The sequence below is a fragment of the Galeopterus variegatus genome, unplaced genomic scaffold, assembly GCF_000696425.1.
Source record: "Galeopterus variegatus unplaced genomic scaffold, G_variegatus-3.0.2 Scaffold770, whole genome shotgun sequence".
Lineage (NCBI taxonomy): Eukaryota > Metazoa > Chordata > Mammalia > Dermoptera > Cynocephalidae > Galeopterus > Galeopterus variegatus.
In genome coordinates, this window is record NW_007726881.1 from 464025 (window position 1) to 490213 (window position 26189).

The 26189-nt window shown below is 37.2% G+C and overlaps 1 protein-coding gene across 1 annotated transcript in view; it reads right to left on the bottom strand.

Moving 5' to 3' along the window:
* LOC103590118 (thrombospondin type-1 domain-containing protein 7B-like) overlaps positions 1-26189 on the bottom strand; it is a 419640-nt gene that overhangs the window by 384566 nt on the left and 8885 nt on the right. Inside the window, exons 3-5 of the mRNA XM_008572266.1 lie at positions 16106-16297; positions 14186-14420; positions 1786-1901 (exon numbers count right to left, since the gene is read on the bottom strand). Of these exons, the coding sequence (XP_008570488.1) occupies positions 1786-1901; positions 14186-14420; positions 16106-16297 (543 nt within the window). The remainder of the gene's footprint in view (positions 1-1785; positions 1902-14185; positions 14421-16105; positions 16298-26189) is intronic.

The following is a 26189-nucleotide window of genomic DNA, read 5'->3' on the forward strand; positions in this document are numbered from 1 at the left end:
TTTTTAAAGCTTTCTATTCAATATATTTATTTCTGATTCTATCTATAAGCAAAGCTCATTGGAGGCTACTATAGAGGATCACTACTGTGGAGAATCATTAAAAAAATAAAATGGCACAGTTATAAAACTTCATGCAGCTGCCCCACCATTGCATCACAAGACATTGGTGATGATCATCTTCAACAGCTGTTACCACCCTTTGCCGATCACTGAGAGGTGACTAGAATGACTGCCAGATCTATGCCATCGCTGGCCATAGTTTTCTCTCATAAAGTGATGCTACAGATCCCAGAGTATTTTGGAGAGTACTGTAAAGCTACTTGGGAGATCCCAGATGCACAGGGCTGGGACATTCTAAGGAAAGGTGCTAATGTTCTCAATCTCTTGCAGGTTCTCTTTCTGTGGAACTACATACATTCTTTTCCCTTCATCCAGGAGTCTGGTGCAGCAAGAGAGTAAGAGCCATGCTCTGCTTCAAAGGACACACCAGCCAAGAGAAGGCCAGGGATGAGTGGGTAAGACCTACTTTACTCTGGAAATTATGGTTAATACTCCTTCTGTCCTTCCTTTTCTTGGATTTGCCTCTTCTTGTTGTAGCAATGGTAAGACCCAAAGGACCAAGGCTAGGGTATGAGACTAGGGGAAAGGCATCGAGTTTTTAACTCTAGCTCTTAGGCCAAAATGGAGCTTTGGGAGAAGTACTTGTATCGCCATGTGGACTAGCTCATCAGGAAACTGCTTTGGAGACTAGGCCTGTTCTAAGAAAGAGGGCCACTTTACAATACCACTCCTGTGTGTTCATCTAGGCCTTAGATATTAAGTATCCTGAATCATAGCCCTTCAAATACACCCAGGTGTATAAAGCATCACCATTAAGAATAAAAATATATAAATTATATATTGCCAATTTCTTGTTCAACGTTTTTATTGTATCTACTCTTGTTCTCCCATGTGCTTCTATTTATTGGCGATGTGAACATAGTACTTAAGCCCTATATTCTAATGAAGGTGCCTGGAATTGGGCTCCAAGCCCAAAGGGGCTGCATAGAAATTGTGATGGCGATGTTGCCTTATAAAGAATCAGACTTGAATGGCATTTCAAAATGCCATGACAGGGTTAGTAGAAGATGAATACTTTCACAATTATGATGTATAATAACTGAATATATTTTCCCTTCCAAGTTCTGATGGATCTGGAAATACAAGACTTCATTCACAAACTCTTACCAACCTTGTTCCCAGGATGGCATGTGTAGTGGATTGAATTATGTCCCCCCAAAACTCACTGGAGCTTGAATTGTGTCCCCCAAATTCTATGTATTAGAAATTTAGCTCCCACTGTTAAAAGGGTGGGAAATCCTATTATGGTAATTGAAAGGTGGAGCATTGAAGAGGGGATTAGATTGTAGGACCATGCAGTAGTAAAATAGATTAAAAATGTTGGTCAGGGCATGGTTCTGAGGGCTTTAAAAGAAGATAATATGTTTCTCTTGCTCTCTCTGCTCTCTCTGCTTCCACCATCTTACAATGTGAGACACCTGGGTTACCGTCACAAAAACCAGATGGACTTTAGAGTTCCCAGCTTCAGAAACTGTAAACAATAAATGTCATTTTTCTTTATAAACCACCCAGTTTCATGTATTCTGTTATAGCAACACAAAACAGACTAATACAGAATGCAAATGGAAAAGAAGGGTACTTACATCCCACAATCTCTCACTTATTTAGCCATGGAAAAACTATCAGATGATTGGAAAAGAAATCACTAAAAAAGTATCCACTCACTTGCTTGGCACAACTTCGGGCAGGGCGTCCACTCACTGAAAGAAGTCACAATACAGTCTTTTTTGCATGGGAGGAAACAGGGACGCACAGTTTCAGGTCGAGTAGATTCTGGACATCTATCAATGTGAAGAGACAATGTGTTAATGTCTCCTGGAGAAAATGAGTAGTTTAACATAGAACTATAGAATTTTTTGTTTATTTTATGATTTGATGACAGTTTTTAAAAATTATTATTATTAGCATACTCATCATTACAAACTATAATATTTCCCCATGCCTACAACCTGACCTATCACTCCTCAACCCCCCTACCTCTCTTCCCCCCATCTCTAGTATACTTAGCTTTGTTCTCTTCTGAAAGTTCAATGTATTATTGTGGTCTTTGTCTGTCTGTCTTTTTTTCTTTCCTTTTTCCTTTTTTTTTTATTGGTTATGAATATTCATGAGATACAAAGCTGATTGTCACCCCATGTCCCCATGATTTGGGGCCAGATTCATACTGGCTGCATACCCATTACCACAAATTGCATTTGTACCCTGTGTCCCCCACCCAATTATCCTCGACCTCCCTCCCCTTTCCCCTCCCCCTCCACTCGATTTTGTAGCCCATAGAATGTTCTCTTCCACTGCAAGTACAATGCACTACTGTGGTCTTTCTTTCCTTCCTTCTTTCTTTCTTAGCTCCAACATATGAGTGAATACATGCAGTATTTATCTATCTGTGCTTTGCTTATTTCACTCAACATAAGTTTCTCCAGACTCATCCATGTTGTTGCAAATGGGAGAATTTTATTCTTTTTTATGGCAGAGTAGTATTCCATTGTGTATATATACCACAGTTTCCTTATCCAATCATACATCGATGGTTGTTTAGGTTGGCTCCATGTCTTGGCTATTGTAAACAGAGCTGTGATGGGCATGGGAGTGCAGGTATCCCTTCGACATGATGATTTCCATTCCTCTGGGTATATACCCAGAAGTGGGAGTGCTGGATCATATGGAAGATCTATCTGTAGTTGTTTGAGAAACCTCCATACTGTTTTCCATAGTGGTTGTACTAATTTACAGTCCCACCAACAGTGCAGAAGTGTTGTTCCCTTCTCCCCACACCCTCATCAACATTTGATATTCACCATCTTTTTGATTATAGCTAGTCTAACTGGGTGAGGTGGTATCTTAATGTAGTTTTAATTTGCATTTCCCTGATGACTGGTGATGTTGAGCATTTTTTCATGTACCTGTTGGTCATTTATATGTCTTCCTTTGAAAAATGTCTATTCACCTCATTTGCCCGTTTTTTAATTGGGCTATTTGTTTTTTACTATATAATTGTTTGAGTTCCTTGTATATTATGGATATTAATCCCTTGTCAAATGCATAGTTAGCAAAAATTTTCTCCCACTCTGTAGGTTGTCGTTTCACTCTTGATTGCTTCCTTTGCTATGCAGAAGCTTTTTAGTTTGATACAGTCCCATTTTTTTAAAAAATTTTTTCTTTTGCTGCTTGTGCTTTTGGGCTCCTGTTCATAAAGTCTGTGCCCAGACCTCATTACTAGAGTGTTTCACCTATATTCGTTTCCCTTGGTGATTTTACAGTTTCGGGTCATATACTTACGTCTTTAATCCATTTTGAGTTGATTTTAGTGTACGGTGAGAGATGCATATCTATTTTCATTCTTCTGCATGTGGATATCCAGTTTTCCCAAAACCACTTGTTGAAGAGGCAGTCTTTTCCCCCATGTAGAGTTTTGTTGCCTTTGTTCAATATCAGATGGCTATAAGTCTGGGGGTGTGGGGCTGGCCAGTTAGCTTAGTTGGTTAGTAACACCAAGGTCAAAGATTCAGATCTCCTGCACCAGCCAGCCACCAAAAAAAAAAAAAAAAATTCATGGAAGGATTCTTTCCTTTTTTCTTAGCACCTAGTTATAAGTGAGAACATGTGGTTTTTCTCTTTCTGTGTCTGGCTAATTTCACTTAATATATTTTTCTCCAGGCTCATCCATGTTGCTGCAAATGGCAGAATTTCATTCTTTTTTATGGCTGAGTAGTACTCTATTGTGTATATATACCGCATATTCCTTATCCAGCCATCTATTGATGGACATTTATGTTGGTTTCATATTTTGGCTACTGTGAATAGAGCTGCAATGAACATGGGAGTGCAGATATCCTTCAACATGATGATTTCCATTCCTTTGGATATATACCCAATAGTGGAATTGCTGGATCATATGGTAGTTCTATCTATAGCTGTTTGAGAAAACTCCATACTGTTTTCCATAATGGGTGTGCTAATTTACAGTCCCATGAACAATGTAGAAGAGTTTGCCTTTCCCTGCATCCTCACTAGCATTTTTTATTCTCAGTCTTCTTAATAATAGCCAGTTTAATTGGGTTGAGATGATATCTCAATGTGGATTTGATTTGCATTTTCTCTGATGATTATTGATGCGAGCATTTTTTCAGGTACCTGTTGGCCATTTGTATGTCCTCTTTTAAAAAATGTCTATTCATCTCCTTTGCCCATTTTATAATTTAATTATTTGGTTTTACTGTATAGTTATTTGAGTTCCTTAGATATTCTGGATATTAATACCTTGTCAGATATAGAGTTTGAAAAATATTTTCTCCTACTCTGTAGGTTGTCTTTCTACTCTGTTGATTCTTTCCTTTGATGTACACAAGCTTTTTAGTTTGATGTATTCCCATTTGCTTATTTTTTCTTTGTCGCTTGTATTTTTGGGGTCTTATTCATAAAATATTTGCCAAGTCTTACATCCTGGAATGTTTTCCCTATGTTTTCTTTTAGTAATTTATGGTTTCAGGTCCTGTATGTAAGCCTTTAATCCTTTTAAGTTCATTTTGGTATATGATGAGAGATACAGGTCTAGTTTCATTCTTCTGCATATGGATGTCCAATTTACCAGCACCATTTATTGAAGAGGCAATCTTTTACCCAATGCATGTTCTTGTTGCTTTTGTCAAAGATCAGTTGTTATAAGTATGTGGGTTGATTCCCGGGTTTTCTAGTCTGTTCTATTGAGTTGAGTATCTGTTTTTATGGCTGTACCATGCTGTTTTGCTTACAATAGTTCTGTAAAATAACTTGAAGTCAGGAAGTTTTATGGCTCTAGCTTTATATATTTATGTATTTTTTTTTGTTCAGGATTGCTTTGGCTACTCAGGGCCTTTTGTTATTCCATATTAATATTAGGATTGCTTTTCCTATTTCTGTGAGCAATGTAATTGGTATTTTGATGAGGATTGCATTGAATTTGTAGACTGCTTTGGGTAGAATGGACATTTTCATGATGTTAATTCTTCTAATCCAAGAGCATGGCATGTCTTTCCACCTTTTTGTGTCCTCTTTCACTTATTTCAATACTGTTTTGTAGTTCTCATTATAGAGATCTTTTACCTCTTTGGTTAAACTGATTCTTAGGTATTTTATTTTTGGGTGACTTTTGTAAATAAGCTTGCTTTCTTGATTTCTTTTTCTGCTAGTTTGTTTTTGGACCATAAAAATGCTACTGATTTTTGGGTGTTGAACAGAAAAGCTTCAAAAAAATGACCAAATGTTATATCTGAAAGAACTAGCAAGACAACAACAATCCAGTCCTAAAAGAAGTAGACGGAAATAAATATTTAAGATCAGAGCATAACTAAATGAAACAGAGACCCAGAAAATGATACAAAAGATCGATGAAACAAAAAGGGTTTTTTTTCAGAAGAAAAGTAAAATAGACAAACCATTAGATTAGCTAGTTTAACAAGAACCAGAAGAAAGAAAACCCAAATAAAAAAATCAGAAATAAAAAGGGAGACATTACAACTGATACCACAGAAATATGAAGAATCATTAGAGATTATTATAAACAACTGTATGCCAAAAACATGAAAACCTAGATAAAAAGGATAAATTTCTGGAATCATGCAAACTACCAAGACTAAACCAAGAAGAAACAGAAAACCTGAACAGACCAATAACAAGCAACAAGATTGAAGCAATAATCATCAATCCTCCAACAAAGAAAAGCCCAGGACAAGTTGGATTTATTTCTGAATTCTATCAAATCTCTAGAAAAGAATTAATACCAATTCTCCTCAAACTATTACAGAAAATTGGAATGGAAGCCATTCTCCAAAACTCATTCTATGAGGCCAACATCACCCTGATACCAAAACCAAACAAAGACAAAACAAAAAAAGAAAATTACAAGCCAATATCCTTGATAAACATAGATGCGAAAATCCCTCAGCAAAATACAAGCAATCAGATTACAGCCACACATCAAAAAAATTATACAACATGATCAAGTGGGATTCACCCCAGGGACACAACATATGCAAGTCAATAAATGTGATACACCACATCAACAAAATCAAAGAAAAAATCATATGGTTATCTCAATAGATGCAGAAAAAGCATTTGACAAAATTCAACTCCCTTCATGACAAAGACTCTCAGCAAATTAGGTATAGAAGGAAATTATCTCAACACAATGAAATCCATTTATGACAAGCCCACTGCCAATGTCATCCTGAATGGCGAAAAGCTTGAAGCTTCTCCCTTAAGAATGGGAACAGGACAAGGATGCCCTCTCTCACCACTCCTATTTGACATTGTACTGAAAGTACTATCCAGAGAAATCAGACAAGAGAAAGAAATAAAAGGCATCCAGACTGGAAAGGATGAAGTCAAACTGTCACTGTTTGCAGATGCCAGGATATAAAATACAGAAAAACCTAAAGACTTTACCAAAAAGCTCTTAGAGCCGATTAACAATTTCAGTAATGTTGCAGGATAAAATCAACACCTAGAATTTTAGAGCAGAAACTATTGAGGCAATATTATTGTTTCTTTTATAGAAGAGGGAAGAAAGACACAGGGAGGTGAAGCTACTTGCCCAAATGTTCACCATCAGAGACAAAGGAAAATACATATGATTATATGGATATAGTGGGAAACAAAAATCGTCTATGCAGCTTCGATCATTAACAGAATTCTACAATACTTAAAGAACTGGCAAGTGTTTTATAGGACCTATAGACTGATGAGTTGGAGTAGGCAAGAGATGACAGACTGAAAATACCAAATATAATAACTAGCATTAACAAGAGAATCATTTCCATTATTTTGCTGTTAATTAATGAATGTCCATACTCAGGGGAAAAGTAACATAAATAGTCAATGGATTCACAGTCACTTGGAGGAACCAAAATCTCAGAAAACAGTAAGCAACTTTTTGTTTATTTGCTTGCTTGCTTGTTTTTATGAGTACGGAGGGCTAAAGACTCCATTTATTACCACCTACATCAGTGATATACCAGGAATAAAAACAGGAAAGCACTTTGCAACATATATTAGAGTTTCAAATTATGTTTCCCCCCAAAATTTTTTAAAGAACAGAGATGCAGTGTATATAAAGCTTAATAGCATGAGCTCTGTATCAGATAGCCAGTGCTGAGTTAAGTGCTTTGCCTACATTGTTTTATTTATTCCTAACAACAGTGGAAGGTATTATAGTCTTCATTTTCAGATGACAAACCGAGGTACTGAAACAATAAGTAATGGACCCAAAGCCACATGGAGACAAAGCACGTGAAAAAAGTTATGATAGAAAAAATCACCACTCTAGCAAGTTTAAACAGACAATTAATGGACTTCCAGTAGGAGAGAACAGAGAAAATGGAGAAGATAAAATGAACAAGAGAATAGTAGACTGAAATATCAGAGCTGAGAAAAGGGATGACAATTCAGAGTGAAAAGTCTACCAAGTGTATACAAAATGACCAACATGAAAACACAGGGATAGTCCAAATTTCAAACACAAAGAAAGAGTAAGAGAAGAAACTAATAATGGTTGGAGCAAAATGGAAGAATAGGTCATCTAAGAAAGGAGAAGAATCTGACTGAGAGCAGACCTCATCAACTTATATGAAAGCATTTTCATAGTTTTAAACATGAAAGCATTTTCATAGTTTTAAAGTTTTAGAAACAATGCATAGGCAAAGCATGGAAGACTGATTTTTTATTTTGAAATGGAATGTTCTAAAATACCATTCTTGCTATAATAAGGTAAAGACAAAGGGATAAAGGATGAAAGATGGAGAGAGGGTGAAGAATTGGATAATCACATCTAACAGTGCCCGTCAGATCAGAGAGTAGATTTAAACACAAATAAAATAAGAAACAAGGTTGTTATAGAAAGCATGCTTGAGCCCCCCCCCCCCCAAAATTCATATATTTAAATCCCACAGTGTAATTGTATTAGGAGGTGGGACCTTTGGGAGGTGATTAGGTCATGAAAGTGGAGCCCTCATGAGTGGGATTAGTGTCCTTATATGAAGAGACACCAGAGAGCCTGCTTCCTCTCTCTGCTCTCCATGGTGTGAGGAGGAGACAGCAAGAAGACTGCTATCTGCAAACCAGGAAGACATCCTTCACCAAAAACCTCACCCTGATCTCAGACTTCCAGCCTCCAGAATTTCAAGAAACACATATTCGTTGTATAAGCCACCCAACCTACGGTATTTTTGTTTTAACATCTCAAACTAAGTTAAAGGTTCTAAGAATATTCATCAAATGTACTAATGTAACCAACCAAGAGAATGCCAACATTATGGGAGGAATGGGGAAGGAGTTGGTGTGAATTAGCTAAGGTCCATCACTATCACGGGAGCAAATCAAGGGGTGAACACTTTAAATTGAGAAATGCACACATACATGAATGATATGTGAAAATATATCATTTAGAGTTAGTAAGCAGCAGAAAGGAAGAAGTGATAAGAGTATATACAGTACTTGTGTTTGCTCATATTGACATGGAGACAATGGAGGTAGACAAAAAACTGATAGAGTGATTGTCAGTTCCAGGACAGAAGGAGGGAAGGGGTGCATAAGGCTTCTCACTGTTCACCTTTTATGTTGTTGTAACCAGTGAAGCACGTGAATGCCTACCAGTCAACACGAAGAGAGAAGAAAAACAGCAGCTATTAAAAAGTGGTTGTCTTGGAAGTGGGATACAATATGGAGTAGAGGATGATTGGGAACCTATTGCTTTCTGTTATCAGTTTCTCTGTATTATTTTACTTCAACTATGGGACAGGTAATACTGTGATAAAAAATAAATTAAAATGAAAACTGTATGTACCCACAGGAAAAAATTGCTCAGTAAATTAATTCTTATTAGTGGCATTATTATTAACTACTCTTAATACACACAAATACACACAAACTATCTATCAAATAAGTCAATTCAGTGAGTATAACAATAGAACAAAAGAAGTATGTTTATGAGAATAGAGTGTTATTTAAACAAGCTATTCTGGCACGGAAAATTTATATCATATGTTAGTAGAGATAGCAACAAACACTAGAGTCATTCCTGAATCTTTTATTCCTACTCTGAGGTCTACTAAATATAAATTGAGCTGTCTTTTATTCAAACTGCTCTCCATCCTCTCCTGGTGAATGGCTGGAAATGAAACTACAACTTGATGATACCAACTTCCTGTGTGCTCAGTGGGTCATGGAAGGCCCCCACACCGACCCACTCAATACTCACTCATACAAGCACAACATAGCCTAGAGATATGTGTGGTGCTAGACCTCAAGCTTTCTTTATACTGCAGGGACTTTTGCTCTCTTCAATTAGGAGTTGGCATTAATCTGTCTTAGGGAATTGATATTGCCTATTTTATTGACCCTTTATTAGCATCACTCACAATAAGCGCTCACCAGGAATAATGCCAACTGTCCATAATATGGTCCCTTTTCTCTCTCTTGTTCTTCTTGTAAGTCCACAAGATGGAAACAGTATCATTCCCTCAGGGCAAAGGTCAAGCTTAGGTTATAGTACTTTTATAGAAGCAATGAACTAAGGGCTTTCCCGGGAATGCAAGTGATTCCTGGTCTGATAAGTGCCAAAATACAAGCATGCTCTTGCCAGTGAAATTGTCTCTTTGTTCATTTCTTCTGTTAATAAGTCTCACCCCTTCCTCAGGGGTTCAACTTCATCTTCCTATTTATCTACATGTTGTCTACCCTTTATGCATCATTGCATTTCTAATTTCCATAAATTTCCTCTTAGTCTTCAAAAGTATCATCTTTGAATATTAACATCTTATGTGCCACCCGCTTCTGAAAACTATAAGGTTTATTTTCTGGACTATTTCAGTCACTGACTGAAGAAAGGCTTTTGACATCTTTTGCGCTGCTGTTTGTAAGGAGTGTGTGTGTGGACATGTGTACACACATGCATGCACTGCACATCTACTGATTTTGAGTGCTTCAATGGGGCAGATCTTAACTCTGTGTAAATATTTAGTAACAGTGAGTAAGTGATTGAATAGTATCCTATGCTATTGAAGCCTGAAAACAAATAACTCCTTGGGGAATATTAGGCTAATTTCTCCAGCCATTTCCAAAACAAAATTGAAGCCTGAAAACCCGAGGAAACATACAGATTCACTTTTTAGTTAGTAAACAAGATGTGGCCCCTTGCCCTTCATTATGATCTATACTTCCTACTTTCATGTAAACACCCTGATCCTGGATTGGCAAAGCTCTCAATAAAAGGTGAACCTATTGCGTCTCAATGCATACATTTTCCTGGACTTGTACTGAAATGTTCTATATCTATAGTCTCTTAGTGGCCCTGTAGGCTCCAGCTCCTTACAAGCACTGTACTGAAATGCATCAAATTGAGCTACAAAGACCTGCCATTTTTCAGTTATGCTTCCATAATCAAGATGCAGACACACAATGTTCCATCTCCTTGATCAGTCATCCAACCCAGGAACAGACATATTCATCTCACTCAGCTACATGGGGCAAACCTGCCAACTTTTTATACATTAAATGTTTAAATGGGGCTATTTATTACTGTATCTCACAAAAATGCCAGGTGTTCTCACACTTAAGGCCGAAAGTGCCTTATCCGGAACTTTAGAAGGCTTTGAGTTGTGTGTGTTTTATCTTTATTATTAGTTCTTTCAACATTGCAACTAGGAAAGAAAAAAAAAAGGGAATTGACTAGTAAGACAAAACCAAACAAAACCCCAGAAATATCTCGACAAGCTCTCACTTCTGGTTCAGTTGTGGCCTACCTAGTTCTCATTTTTTGATAAGATCAGTTCTATTACTCATACAATGGGAACATTCTCACCTATACAATTACATGGAAACCAAAGCAACAACTCAGAGATGCAAGAACTCAGGAGCAACTCTGTGGCTCTCAGTGCAGTGGGTTTAGACATAAACCACACTGTATTAGCCCACTTATTCCATGGAAGACATGCCTCCTTTTCTCTGCCCTAAAGGCTACTCTTTCCTTAGGATATTTTCTTCCTCCTCCCTGTTTCTATTCCACGATCCCCACCCCAAGAATTGCACAAATGACAGGTGATCTATTATTTCCACTGTAATGGCTGTCACGTGAAAAAGAGCAAAAATATATTTTTTTTGAAAAAGCAGAGCAAAGGACACTTTCTACTGCTGATAATCTTATGGGGTGACTCACTGGACAGCTGGTATTATTTTCTTAGCTCAATTAATCTTATTAACCTTAAGAATTTTAATTAACTTTACTAAAGTCAATGCAGGCTGCTCATATTTAGCAGTATTGTTTGGAGACATACAGTAAGAATTTAACTAGGTTGTAAAGTCTCCAGCCTCATTAACCATGCAAAAAAGTAATTAGCAATGTGTGTGTGTGTGTGTGTGTGTGTGTGTGTGTGTGTGTGTGTGTGTGTGGTGTGTTAGGGAAAACATCTGTGAAATGGATTTTTCTGTGTTGGTAAACTGTGGCAAAACTGGAGGTTATTTTCTATAGTAATATTTTTAGTCTCCTGTATGTCAATTTTCAAATAAATGGATATTAGTTTATGAATTATGCCTTAAACTATAAGCTTCTGGTCCCGTGATTTTTTTTTTGTCACAAAACATATTTAAGTTTACATTTGAGTAAGTTGATGTTCCCAGAGACCTTTATAAAAACTGCTTTTCAAAGTAATTATGAGGATACAAGAGGAAATAAATGGCTATTTGAACATATAACTCAACTTTTGATGTCCAAATATTCTTTTGAAATGTGATAATTTTTTCAGTAGGTATTAGTCTCAATTCTAATGCCCCTTTGCTGAGAAACAAACAAATTACATTTATGTCAAGTGAATTTTTCCTGTTATGATTCAGAGCTGAAAAGTTTTATGGAAGGGAGATCAGAATTCAGGCATGCTAAATTTTCTCATCACTATAAAGAATAAGTTTGCTGCATTTTATGTAGAGTTTACTCCTACACCTAAGCCATATTTATTTTTATTTTTATATTTATCCTAATGTTTCATACATCTTTTTTTAGCTGTTGAAAATTTAGGTCATAAAAATAAACTCTATCAAGGATGCAATCCTTCTCATATAAAAGGAATTCTCATGTCTGCATAATGGCTTCACAAGCCATTTAGGATTTCACCATAACCCCATGAGTTAGTTTATCATCTGAACCAGGTGATACAAAATGTTATTGTCCAGGTTTGTCTATAACTCCCATTGATTCACTGATCCAATCAATCCATGTGGCGCTTTGGCTGGTTATCGACACAAGTTGATGTTCCTCTAAACATCACAAGCAATGCAGAGTTAGATGCTAGAGCAAAAGTAACATTTATAAGTTAATAAAAGAGGATCATATGTATAAACTGTTCATTACTCTACACGATAGTCCATCTGCTTTGCCAAAATTTGTCACTGTAGGTAATTTTCTTTTCTTGAAGCAAACATTAGCTTCTCTTGATCTTCTGCTCATCATATGCAATCCTTGTCAAACCCTATCACTCCCTACACATAGGTCTAGTTCATTCATGAATTCCGAAAATGTTTACGGAACGTTAACTACGTGGCAGACACTGTGCTAACGACTGGGGTTGCAACAATAAAGAACACCCACCCTGCCCCTTGGAAGCCACATTTAGGAGAGAGAGAGATGAGGTCTTCCTGACTGTGCTTCACTTCAAGACATAGTTACCTTCCCGTGTATTTGCAGTATTCTCTTCAGATGCTCCAGCACCCTCAGTGGGCAGCATCTGGCCAGGCTGCACTATGTCTTCCATAAGCAGTTTATTACTTTTACCTCAGCTTCTGTGACCTTCCTTACACACAGCCAAAGGGGCTTCCATGGCACGTGGATAAGGCCCAGAGCCCTTCACCACAGTGTCACAGATGAAATCGTTCAGGTGTTTCAGATGCCCATGACAGAAACACAGATTGGAAAGAATTAAGCAGAAGAGCGAATGTATTTGCTTATGTTCCAGGAAGGGCAGGGTGTAGCGAGTGGGGATAGGACCAGGGCTTGATGCTGCCGGAATTTGTTCTGCCTCTGTTTCTGCTTCTCTCTGAGCATCTGTTTCACTCTCTCCTCTCGCTTTTTTGACCAGGCCTGACCATGGCTGTGGAAACTGTCCATTCACATGCTGAGAGCATCATGAACACAAATGAGAGTTTCATTTTGCCAGTTTGGAGATTCCTGGGGAAAGACTCTAAGTTGCCTCACTTATGACACTAGACTAAAGCTTGCACCAGCCCATCCTGGTGACCCACCATCACTGTGACTGGGTCTCAAATATGGTCTCCAAATATGGTCACTCTATGGATAGCCAGCCACCTAGTTTCTGTATACTGCAGAGGGCCTTTGTATTTTCTTCTGTACGAGCCTTCCTTCATGCCCTTGAGGAAAAGATGTGTCTCCTCATTCTTTCTAGTGATGAAACTCCCACATCTGAGTTCTCCAGTCAATAATTCTTTACCTCCTACCACTTGCAATAGTTCTTAGCCCTTTTTGATATCTATATCCTACTTCCCATGTCCATAGTTTCCTACTGCCTTTAAAAAAATTTATATCTCCATGTGCAGAGTCATATAACATGCATGAGATTGTAACCTACCTGAGGGCATGAATTAGTCTATTCACAATGGCTGTGTGGATTTACCTGCTCACTGAAGGAAAGAATCTAAAGAAGAGTGAGACACAATCCTATAATTCAAAGTGTAGAACCTAACTTTATGTTGACCTAGTCTTTATGTGGTTTGAAAAGAGCCCAAAATACTGAGATTATCTCTAGAAAACTTGTTTAATTACTCAAACATGCTCAATGTTTGTGGACATTATATACTTTTATCCATTAACTAATACACATATTATAACCATAGTAGTGATACATATTGTAATAGTGATTATCTTTGTGTAAGGCATATGTCCTAGTGTTTAAAAGCCAAACAATGATGACAACAAAACCCTCTTGCTCTAGCACACACCCAGACATATCAGTTGCTTGATAAACACTTTCAATTAAAAATTCTAACTATGCAAAAATTATATGCACTCTCAGTAATGATGAAATACCTTTTGGTCATCACTTGTCCCATATGACTCTTGACACAGAAGACTCTCCGTGTCTGAATGCCCACACCACATGTAGCTTCTCCATTCCAGCCAATAGTTGCATTAAGGGAAGTTACCAATGTGTCTTCAGAACAGGGGCCCCAAGGGGATGTCTCCCAGTAGAGCTGCACACAGGAATGGTCATTGCATAAACGATATTCTTGGAGGGCCTGACTAGGAGGACATGGTTTTCCACCTGCAAAAATAAAAATAAAAGAGAATACATAGTTGTTATCATTAGTGCCATAGCTGTTTTTGCTGCTTTTGCTGTTTTAATGATCTAGAAAGGTCTTGTTGACTACACCATTCTTTCCACTCTAAAGAGGCCAAGGATTTTTGTATGGAGCAACAACCTGAGGATAATATATTGCACTCCTCTCTCCTAAATAACAGGCAGAGTCCACAGCAACTAGATTATAAAATTAATTTAGTTTACTGCTCACCTTTCTGAGATAACTCCAAAGAAATCTGCTTTTCTTTTAATATTACTTTGCCTATATAAATTAGTCAGTTAAATATAATTGGGTATTAAATATAATACCCCACGACCTTGAAGTAATATTAGGTTGAACACACACACGCACACCCCCATACATGGTCTCCCTTCTCTGAAAGAGGCATTATCTTTCTCAGAGAACCATTTTAAGACATCATCCTCCACTAAGCAGTGTCTTTCACTGCCATTTCAGAAATCGAAAAATATCTGTTAAAGTTTGGCAAGAAAAAAACCCATCCTTAAACTCTGAAATAATATCTGACAATGTGCTATCCATTGGCAGGGGGATCAGACAGATGTGCATCTTTACACTCTTGGGTGAGTCAGACAGTCAAATCTCATTACTGTCTTTTCATCCCCATTTTTATACCCATGTAAAAAGTGGTATATATCTAATGTATTGATCTTTCGCTACCTTTCCACACTATAATGTTTTATTCAGTGGGCCAAATGCCCAATACTCGTGACCTTGGTTTTGTTATTCTTGTTATTTTTTTTCCCATTAGCTATTACTGACTTATTTTCTCCTTTCAGAAATGTAAAAGACAAGAAAGAGGGAGAAGCGACTGCACTTTAAGATTATGACAATCCTCATTCATCTTGACCCGGGCCCCATTTCTCAGGGTCACAGAAAAGATTCTTATTTGAAAAGGAGTTCTTCATGGCCAGTGGCCACGCTAGCCGGCTGTTCTAACTGAGCAGTAGGTAGATGAAGCCCAGGGAGGGCATGAAAGAAACAACGTGCGTGTCTGGGGACAGAGATCATTGTTATGCATGATAGGGCACAGGAACAACTGCTCCTCTAATTTGTTCTGATGTCACCCATTTAGATTCACATAGCACGCTGTAGCTTCTTCAAAGCCATTTTCACTGCCCTCATGTTTTTCCCCCTCTTAGTACACTGGCATGACAAAAGAGGAAACCAGGGCATGCAGATCAGGTAGCTCACTGATGTTACTGGGAGTTCCAAGTCAAGATGCCATGTCTCCTGATTCCTAATGTGCAGCTCTTTTTACCAGACATATCCAATTACGTTCCCAACTGCATGAGCCTTCTGAAACTAGATGTGTGTCAACCAAACTTTGCTTTCTTCTCTAAGTATGATGAAAAATAATATCCATGTGATTGCTGGCCTGTACCTAGGTACAGGCTAAAGTAATTCATGTGAATACATATGTGAACCCAGCATAGATAAACTATAGGAAAAAAGGGGGGGGAAGCGTGCATGGAAAAAAAAAAAAAACTTAGTTTGAATTCAGGGAATACAGATATCACCTACATGTGGCTACTTCATGCAATATATGAACTTTCCAATCACGGACTGGAAAAAAAATAATAATAATGTAGCTATTGAATCCAGAGTTAAAACCCTTTCTGTTACTCACCTTCTCCAGCCAATGCCAGGATAGTTCTTGTCCTGGTCTGTCTTCCATCTGAGTTTTTATTTGAACAGGACTGGGAACAGGATGACCACTCTGTCCACTCGCTCACCACACAATCCATTCGGCAGGGAATTTCACAAGCCATCCGTTCAGGAGGAGGAGGTACTGGGCACAGACTCCCTGATACATCTTCTCCTGTAATCATCCAGACCAAGACAGATGCAGATTAATGCATACTCGAGGCCAGTCCAGTAACATTTAGGCTTACTGCTTCTTACTAGGACTTCAGTTTAGCTTAGAAGACTTCACCCCGTGTCTAAACCAATAAAGTACCAAAAATGATGGTTTATTTAGCCATTCATAATATTGATGTCAAGAAAACCTGCCAGGAGATAATTTGGCATTTAGAAAAGTAGATAGTACAGAAAAACTCCCATTTGTCATCCTTCATAGGGACATAGTTGGCTTCTTCCAAGAACAATTTAGCAACAGGTGGCTGGAGATAGACATGTTATTGACAACCATATGTAACAAGTATATACTTTTCTTCAAAACAGAGGTCACAGTATTTTGTTGGCCTGAAAATTACAATTTATATAGAGCAATCTAATCTACCCTACCTTATAAAGAATAATTTTATCATTCTAATTTCTTTTGGGTACTTTCACCTCTAAATTTGTAACCTTAAGCAATATTATCACATGATGACTCTTTGTTCTTTTTGTACGTAATGGTAAATAATCTGAAACTAAACAGCAAATGAGCCTGTAGGTAAAATGATATAATGTGTTGACACAAAAGTTGAAAGCTAGTCTTAAGTTCTCCCTAATGCATTTACTGTACACCATTTGAATGCTATAATAAATTGCTAAACCAAAAATAACTATACTCAAAAGTATGGCACAAAGACACACCAAATATCAAGAATTCCCAATTTTTCTATTGACCCAGTGCCTTTTTATAAATACTATTTATATATTTATAAATACTATTTACTCTGATCTTGTACAATATCATATCATTGTACAAGATTTCTCAGAAACTGTAAAATAATGGGGGATGGTTTTTACAATTAACAGATGTTGAGACTAAAGGGGTAATTTCTAAGTTGCTTTTCCATATCTCAAATGATTACAATGATTTCTAAAAACTTTTAGAAGTAGAGAGCAGAATTGTGGTTACTAGAAGCTGGAAATGGGAAGGGAGGATAGGTAGAGGTTAATTAATGAACACAAAATAATAGCTAGATAGGAAAAATAAGGTCTAGTGGTGTACCGTAGCACTAGGTATCTGTAATGAACAATAATTTATTGTATGCACCCAGACAGCTAGAAGAGAGGAGTTCAAATGTTCTCATCATAAAGAAATGATAAAGTTTTGCAATGATGAAAATGATAATTATCCTGATTTGATCAGAACACATTGTATACAAGCATTAAAATATAACTCTGTACCCCATCAATATGTACAATCAATACATGTCAATTAAAAAAATAAAAACATTTTAAAAATAAATGAACAAAAAACTCTTTTGTTACTAATTTACTATTATTAGAATTCAATATTCCTCCTTTGGGATAATACTTCAACTCTTATTATTCCCTCCATTCACAGTCTCTTCATAACCCAAGGACACAAAGAATAGTGACACCGTTTACTCCTTGAAATAACAACCTAAAATATGGAATAACAACTATAGGAGAAAGACAGTTTCGTGTGACTTTATGGCTTTGGAGTTCTCTCATCATGATGTGTCAGACACAAAACATAACTTGCAGAGGGGACTAGGATTCATTGAGCATCTCCTTTGTGCCAGCACTGTGTTTTGCATCTACTGCTCTGGCTTAGCCTATGCTGTTGAGTCCTCCTAAGAAGCTGTGAAAGGCAGGTGTGTTCCACTCATCCACAGATGAGGGGCCAGAGGTTCAGAAAGGAAAGAAAACTTGCTCGTGGTCACACAGGCCTGAATAAGAAATCAAATCCAAACTCTCTGACGCCCAAACATCTGCTTTTCCCACTAACCATTCTGTATCTAATTCCAAGGAGACGAATATTCTTTTTCTCAGGAAGTAAATAAGACAAGCCGACAGTTAGTAAGACTGCCTGAAGGAGAAGATAGTGCATGGTTAATATCTGCATTCATATTTGTAAATGAGGACAGTCTCATTGCCCTTGAGGTACAAATAAAACTTTTCAAGCATATTATGAGAAGTAATAGAGATTCTAGCAGATAATCAAGTTGAAAGACCAGTTCCAATCATTCTCTCTTTTTAGCCTCAATCTATTTTCAGATTGAGTCTACACTGTGTGTACAAACACAAACACACACACACACACACACAGACACACACACACACACACCCTAGTAGGGCTAAGGGGTAGCACTTTCCCAAGTACACAAGCAGGCAGGCCAAACAAAATGTCCAACCTACATCTAATCAAAATTCAATTTCCCCACTTGGGAATATTATTAGCATACTTTTTACGCAAAACACATAAAAGCAATGTCTTGCAAAGAACATATTGAGGAATAAAAGATCCCCATAGGGATCTTATGGAAAAAAGTGGGAAAAGTTAAGAAGTACTGGATTAAAAATAGGAAAATTGGTATCATCACTGAAGAACTACTCAGAGTGTTGAAAATGCCAATATATGTAAAGTAAATTTCCTAGGAAGAAAATGGGGTCATCCTTTTTGAGGAGCATCTCTCTCTCTCTCTCTCTCTCTCTCTCTCTCTCTCTCTCTCTCTCTCTCTCTCTCAGAAACAGTATTTTTTGTGAATATGCTTTGAGAAAGCCCTGCCTTCAAGAAATATAAAATTATCAACTACAATTTGATGATAATGTCCAAGGCCTACGATGGGATAAAAACAGGTGAGGTTACTGTTATTTAGCACCCTAGAGCTCATGATTAATGAGTGACGAACTATAAACACATGAAAGTAAAACCAAGTCCAAAAGTAAGTGTCTAGTTGCAGATGTGTGATTCACACAGAAGATACTGTAGCAGCTCAGGGAAGAGAAGGATCTCTGGGGAATGGCACAATCCCCTTCACAAAGCAAAGAGAAAGGACAAGAATCGGTGGCGATGCGAGAGGGTACTTCAGGCAATGAAGTGTCAGCAAAGGTATAGTGATAAGAAAATACAAGGTGTTTGGAAGACAGTTAACATTGAAAGTGCGTGAGGAGAAGAGAAAACCTATGTTGGAAGAGTTTTTTGACATCAGGTTCTGAATGATTATACTGACACACACATTCTGTTCTATTTCTGCCTTCCTTAAAATCCCAGTTGCTCTGGTTTCCCGTGACGACCCCAATTTAGCATCCTTCCTAGTCATCAGACATTCAGTGCCCTCGGTATTCCCTTTGGGTGCTTGAATACTTTTTAAAGCCTATGCTTTCTTACAAACTGATATACCCATTTCCTCAGTGTAGTTAAATGTCAATACTCCCTCCAACATTTTAACAGCTTCTCTATACAGGCTAATTCAGAAATGTGGGTAAACAGACCCAATTTTCTTTACATAAGCCAAACTAACAGTCATAAACAGATTCTGCAATTCTTATGTGAGCTATTTTATAAGAAATCTTGCAAAAGAAAAGCTACACAATGGGATCCTGGCTGTAATGTATCCTACCTAGACACATTTAAGTGTCAAGGTGAAACCTAGCCTATTGAAAATATCACTGAACTTCTTTGAACTTCAGTTATTTTATTTGCAATAATGAAATGATTACATTTGTCTCTCAGGGATATTCTAAGGATTAGGAATTATTTATGCAACATACATATCAAAGCACCTAACATAACAGACTCTCAATATATAGAAACCTTAAAAAATGTTGTTTGCAAAGATGTGTACCACAAAATACTAATGGCTTTCTTCATCTGAAAAATCTAGATATTTATGTCATAGCCATGAAAAGCACTTGCTTTACCATTCACAACGTTTGTGTGCAAATAACTACAAACAGCTTTACAGATTGGTTAACATAAAATATAAAGAATATATGTAATTATCCAGATTATTTCATTGATATGATTGGCTAATTTAAACCATTCAAAAGCCAAAAATAAAACAGTTGGGCCTGACTAACCTCCTAATTATGCCCATCTACATTGGTATAATTATCTTCCCACTGTACAGAGAGAACACATCTCAAAAGAGGAGCATTTATGTTTCCCTGTTTTAATTTTTTTGGATGGATCAATGAGACCAACTGAAATCTCAGACAATCATAGAAAATAAGGCAGCACATGGGATAGAAGCTTAGCCGCTAAATGTGATTTTCACAAGTTCTGATAATCTAATGTCATAATAAAACAGAATATATTTAAAAGAGAAATTGAATTCATCTTTCAGAAGATTCTATAAAATTGCTCCTAACCCTCACGAAGCCCCCTGGAATCAATATTGACAAAAACTCTGTGTTATGTCCTCGTGGAATGGACTGACTTAACCTACTGTGATTCTGGGAATATGAAACATGGTGCTGCTTCAACCTGTCACTTAGTACTTTTTAAAAATAATTTAATATGGTGAAATTCACATAACATAAAATTAACCATTTTAAAGTAAACACTTCAATAGCATTTAGTACATTCACACTGGTGTGGAACTGCCACCTCTATCTAGTTACAAAATATTTCCATTACTCCAAAGTTAAGCCCCGTACCCATTAAGCAGTTTCTCTCTATTACCTCTTCCCCTCAGCCCCTGGAAACTGTCAATTTATATTCTGTCTCTGTGGATTTATCTATTCTGAATATTTCATATAAATTGAATCATACAATTTGTGAACTTTTGTGTCTGGCTTCTTCCACTTAGCACAATATTTTGGAGACTTATTCAGATAGTAGCATGTTTCAGTACTTCATTTCATTTCATGACTGGATAACATTCTGGGGTGTGTGTGTGTGTGTGTTCCTCTATTCATTCATCTGTTGATAAACATTTGGGCCATTTCCTTTTTTTGGCTATTATGAACAGTGTTGCTATGAACATGCACGTGCACATACTTGTTTGAGTACCTATTTTCAGTTCTTTGGGGTTTATACACGAGTGGAATTCCAGGATCTTATTCATCACTCAATTTTGTTTGCTTGTGATTCTGGGGACTGTGGCACAGATAGCCAGATGACTAGATCCTAGCTACAGTTCACACTGCTATTCTAACACATTCCCATTCCCAGTTAAAATCAAAAGTATTTAGACAAGAGAAAGATTCTTGAACATATATACTCACGATTCTTCAAAAATATATTTTCCAGTTTATATGTATATACTACTTAAAGCTAACATATAGATAGCTCATGCCAGACTCCCTGTGGCTACTGGTCAAGCAATAATATAAATTCAACATAGATGTAGTTATGAGAATTTGATCTTTCTATACCAAACTAATATTTAAATCATACTCATACATATGTTATGTAGTAAATTCTGTGGCATTCTTTGTTTTGTCATCTTTAAGGAACTAGAATTTAATATTATGAGCCATCATCTAACTTTTATAACAATAAACAAACAACATAGTATATAAGTCTTAGTTTCTGATCTTACAGTACAAGTGTCCAAAAAGAGAAAAACAAATAAATAAATAAAGATATGGGCAAAATAGAAAGAGAAAAAAGAGAAACACAGATATCCACAAATCTATAGTATGATTTGAAGAACAGACCAGCACTTCGTTATTATACAAACTTCAAATTAACTTACTCTTCCAAAAATAATGCATGCTGTGTACTTTATTGATATTTTCCCTTGTATACTATTATACCATCTACAGACAATAATGAAACAGTTATCGAAAATACTCTACATGTCTTAAAATTTTATGTCCTACTTAAATCTCAGAAAAGAATGCCAATAAACATTGATTAAATGCATGCCGACAGCTGAGTAAGATGTCAACAGACATTACAGGGAAAATTTAGTGGAATTCATATGCATTTAACTCCATTTTTTAAATCCAAATGTTACCTCCTCAGAAGCAAGTATCTCCTGGCCATTTTTGGCCTGAGACCCTCAAGAGCTGAGGAAATGTTTATATTTGAAACCAATAAAATATGGGACAAAAGCTAAGGGCAAAACAGAAGCTATTTGCAACATCTTAATGCTGCCAACAATATAATTAATGTTTCTGCTTGCTAATTTCAGAATTTGAAGCTTACTCATCTATCTAGTTTACACATATAAAAAGACAAATAAACAACTGCGATGTTAATTATTATAATATTAATGAGATAGGAGGTACTCAGTTTCCATGGGTTTGGGTTTCAGGACACACCTCTGGAATTCAAGTCATTCCCTGAGGTCTCAGACCTTTCCTCTAGAGGAGAGTAACTGCTGCTGGTTGGACCCATTTCTGGCACCAATACAGGGAAATTGAGACCTCAGAGGGCTGTCTTATGCAAATCCAGTGGCTGTGCATGCTCAATAGAAAGGGTGTATAACCCTAATGGCCAAGCATGCTCAGTAAAGTGGAATTTTTATTCATTAGACAGCATGAATATGTATTACATAGCAAGACTATAAAAGTTGAATCCCAGCAGAAGGCAGGGTTGTTGCTCACTTTCCTGGGGCCAATCTGCACTTTGCCAGCTGAGGTGTGTGTGCTTTCTTCTGCACCAAACTTACTTTCGGCAATCAGCTGCTCACTCTCTTGAGCCAGCCTGATCTCTATACTAAACTTTAAGCATGTATTTCTTAGTTTTTTATTAATCCTGATGTGGGCCCTGCTCAGTCTCTGGAGCTAGGCCGCACTCTCTCTATGAAATCTGTACCTCTTATTTGTTACATTAAACCTGTTCTCACTTTCTATTGTGCCTCTGCCCTTGAATTCTATCCTGTGGCCAAGTCAAAAACCTGGTAAGAGGATGGGGTGGGTTGAGGCCGGCTATCAGGCCTTCCCAGAACCCTTTTCCTCCAATATCATTATAATGACAAAAACAACATCAACAACTGCAATAAAATAACAACAGCATCTGACATTTGAGAAAGCTTAGAGTAGGCTAGACTCTAGCCCACCACGTTACATGTAGTGTTTTACTGAATATTCATATTAACATCATTAGTCTGACACTATAGTTACACCTGAGGCATGAAGAGGTAAAAAAAACGTGCTCAAAGATTTTTACTTACACAGCTAGTAAGTGTCTGAGCTGGGCCAGGAAATGGATTTATAAGATGTTACAATCTATATTCTTATCCATAATGTGGTTCTGCTTCCTGGTTTGTATCTTTTGACTTTCCCTTTACATTCTCCGAGCTAATACTAAACCATAAAGAAGGGATTGTACACAAGTCATCATCAGCTCATCAGTAAATTTCTCACAGAAGGGAGCAAGCCCAAAGGAGCAGGCACCTTGATTACCTGGGAATTGCATCATGGAATGAGAGGGATATGGCAATTATTTTCAAAAACAGAAAAAATAAGCAGATGAAAGAGTTCAGAATGGAGAAATGGAAAGGTGAGCTAAAATGCAAGCCAAATAGGAAAAGAGTAAAGTAGGGACATTCAGCAAAAACAATACATCGTATGACGAGATAAAGGACACAAACACCAGCAAACAATATTATCATGATGTAAGGATGCTCAAAAAGTGAAAAATAATGAAACTCTAATAGCTGATAAACAAAAAGAGAGAACAGAAGAACAAAAGCTAAAATGAACTTGGGAATAAAACTCGAGAAACACTAAAAAAAAGGTAAGAAATAATAACAGCTGGAAAAAAAGAAATATTCCCAAGATACACATGTTAACAAAGGCCAGGAGTCAGCTGAAACTGCATTCGTGTGGAGGGTGAGCTGTTTGTTTCAGAAGCCTGTCTAACCGAGCAGCCACACTAAGTTCCTCAGCATACAATAATATAGTACCAGCTAATACTTTGATCACTTAGAATGTACAAAACATAGCAGTTTAAAATTCTACATGTATTGACTCATTTAACCCTCAGTGCATTAATAACAGTAAACACATACATAACATTTAGTAGATGTCAGTTACTACTCCAAGTGAATTACGTGTATCAATTAATTTAAACTTTACAACAGGCCTATGAGGTGGGAACTATCGTGTTCATTTTACAGATGAAGACACTGAGTCTTGGGTAAGTTAAATCACTTATGCAAGGACAAACACAAGTAAAATGGCGGAGCTTGGATCTGGACCTGGGCAACCTCACTCCAGAGTCCATATCTTAATCATGATGCTGTATTGATACTTATGTTTTCCATTCTCTTTCTGGATAATTGATGTACCTGGCTACATAGGGTTCAATCTAGTGGAAAGCCAGTTAACTGTAAATACTACCACACCTTTAGTACATGAATATTATACTGTTATTTAAGGTGAAAACAGATGCAAAAGAGCAGAAATACATTCTGTGATTTAAGAGCAAACTATAATTGCTCAAAAAGAACGAATTATGTAAAATCTAACATAATACCTTAGTGCTAAAATGTCACATTTCTTTTGATCCAGTTGCACATTCCAGGGTGGAAGCAACCACTATTTTGTGTGTTTGTAAAAATTTTGAAAATTACTTATTATGACTTAAGTGTGAGAAAAAATTTTTTTCTAAAAATGAGGTCAACTTTCTTACGTGCTCCGATTTCAGATTAGTAGTCGGGGCAGATGAGAGTGGGGTAAAAAGGTATCCATTTAAAGTAACTTGGCACCACATGATAAAACTAAATCTCAGCATTAACTCAGTCTCAGTTTTTCTGTGTTTCTCCCTCTCTCCTTTCTTCCTTTCTCTTTGGGTGGCAGCCATATGTGAGAGAAATGTGCATGTCTCAGTGTTGCATACAGTCCTGTGAATTTTGCTCGTTCCCTCACTGAGCTATTCCCATCCACTTGGGCTTTGTGTATCAAAGCACCTAGTCTTTGAAGTCCACCTGCCTCCACTGTTAATGTCTAGGTTTCCTGTCACCATTTCCAATTTTCTAGTCCACCTACTTTACATCCACCTAGACCTGACTCCAAGCAAGTTCCAGTTTCCTGGAGCAAACAATACTTTCATGTCCCACACTGGGACAGACAGGGATTTCAGGATCACCCCCACATCATAAAATAAGTCTAGGAGACCCAGTTGGGAAGGTGGGTAGCAGCGACCTCAGGCTTAAGCACAATGCACCATTTTCTGTTTTTGCCTTCCCTTTAACCTACCTGAAATTTCCATAGTTTTCATTTCCTCAGTGGAGTATTTTATGCACAGAATGAGAGGGGGAGCCAGGGACTCTCATCCACCTACTCTTTTCTCAACATCATCCCCAGGTTCCTCCCTTCTGACCCAGGAAACTGGCCATTGGAGAAGACTGGCTTATGCCAGCTAACACTCTACATTCTGAGTCCTTTGGTCCTCATTCTTGATATTTGAAGGAAGCTATTTGGAATTACAAAACACTTTTTTTCCCATATGCCTGGCTCTTTCACATGAAAGCCTGTTTTTCAGGATTATTGTCTCTGAAATGAGCTTGAATATTTCATTTTGTGGCACCAAAAAGATTCTGTTTGAATTCAAGGTATAATAATCCTAACTTTTCCAGACACGGGGGTGCCTCAGAAATCAACAGAGGGAAGGGATGTCCTGTCCAAGAAGTCACAGAAGAGAAAAGCACACTGATACCTCAAAATATGATCTGATGACATCCGCTTTGTGTGGAGACCTTGTTCCTCATGAGAGTTTTACAGGCAGACTATGTATAATTTTTAAAAGATGAATCCAGAATAATAATAATGGAATAAATAAGTGACCTTTGCAATGTAGGAAGTGCTTTTCAAAAGAGAAATCTTGGAGCAAATAAACAGTGCATTACAATGGATAGAATATTTGATGAGAAATTGTGACATCTGGATTTGAGTTCTGCCTTTGACACCTACCCAAAAGTGACCTTGGAAAATTGTTAAGCTTCATTAGGCCTCAGAGGACCGAACTAAGTGGGGGATGGGGCCGTACTACTATCTCTGATTATATTATTGGGTCTGATGATGGATCAAAGAGGCTGATGTAAAATAATACTTAGAAAATTGCAAGCCTCCTACGTATATGTGGCTTTTTCTTAATGGTGAAAGTGGGGATA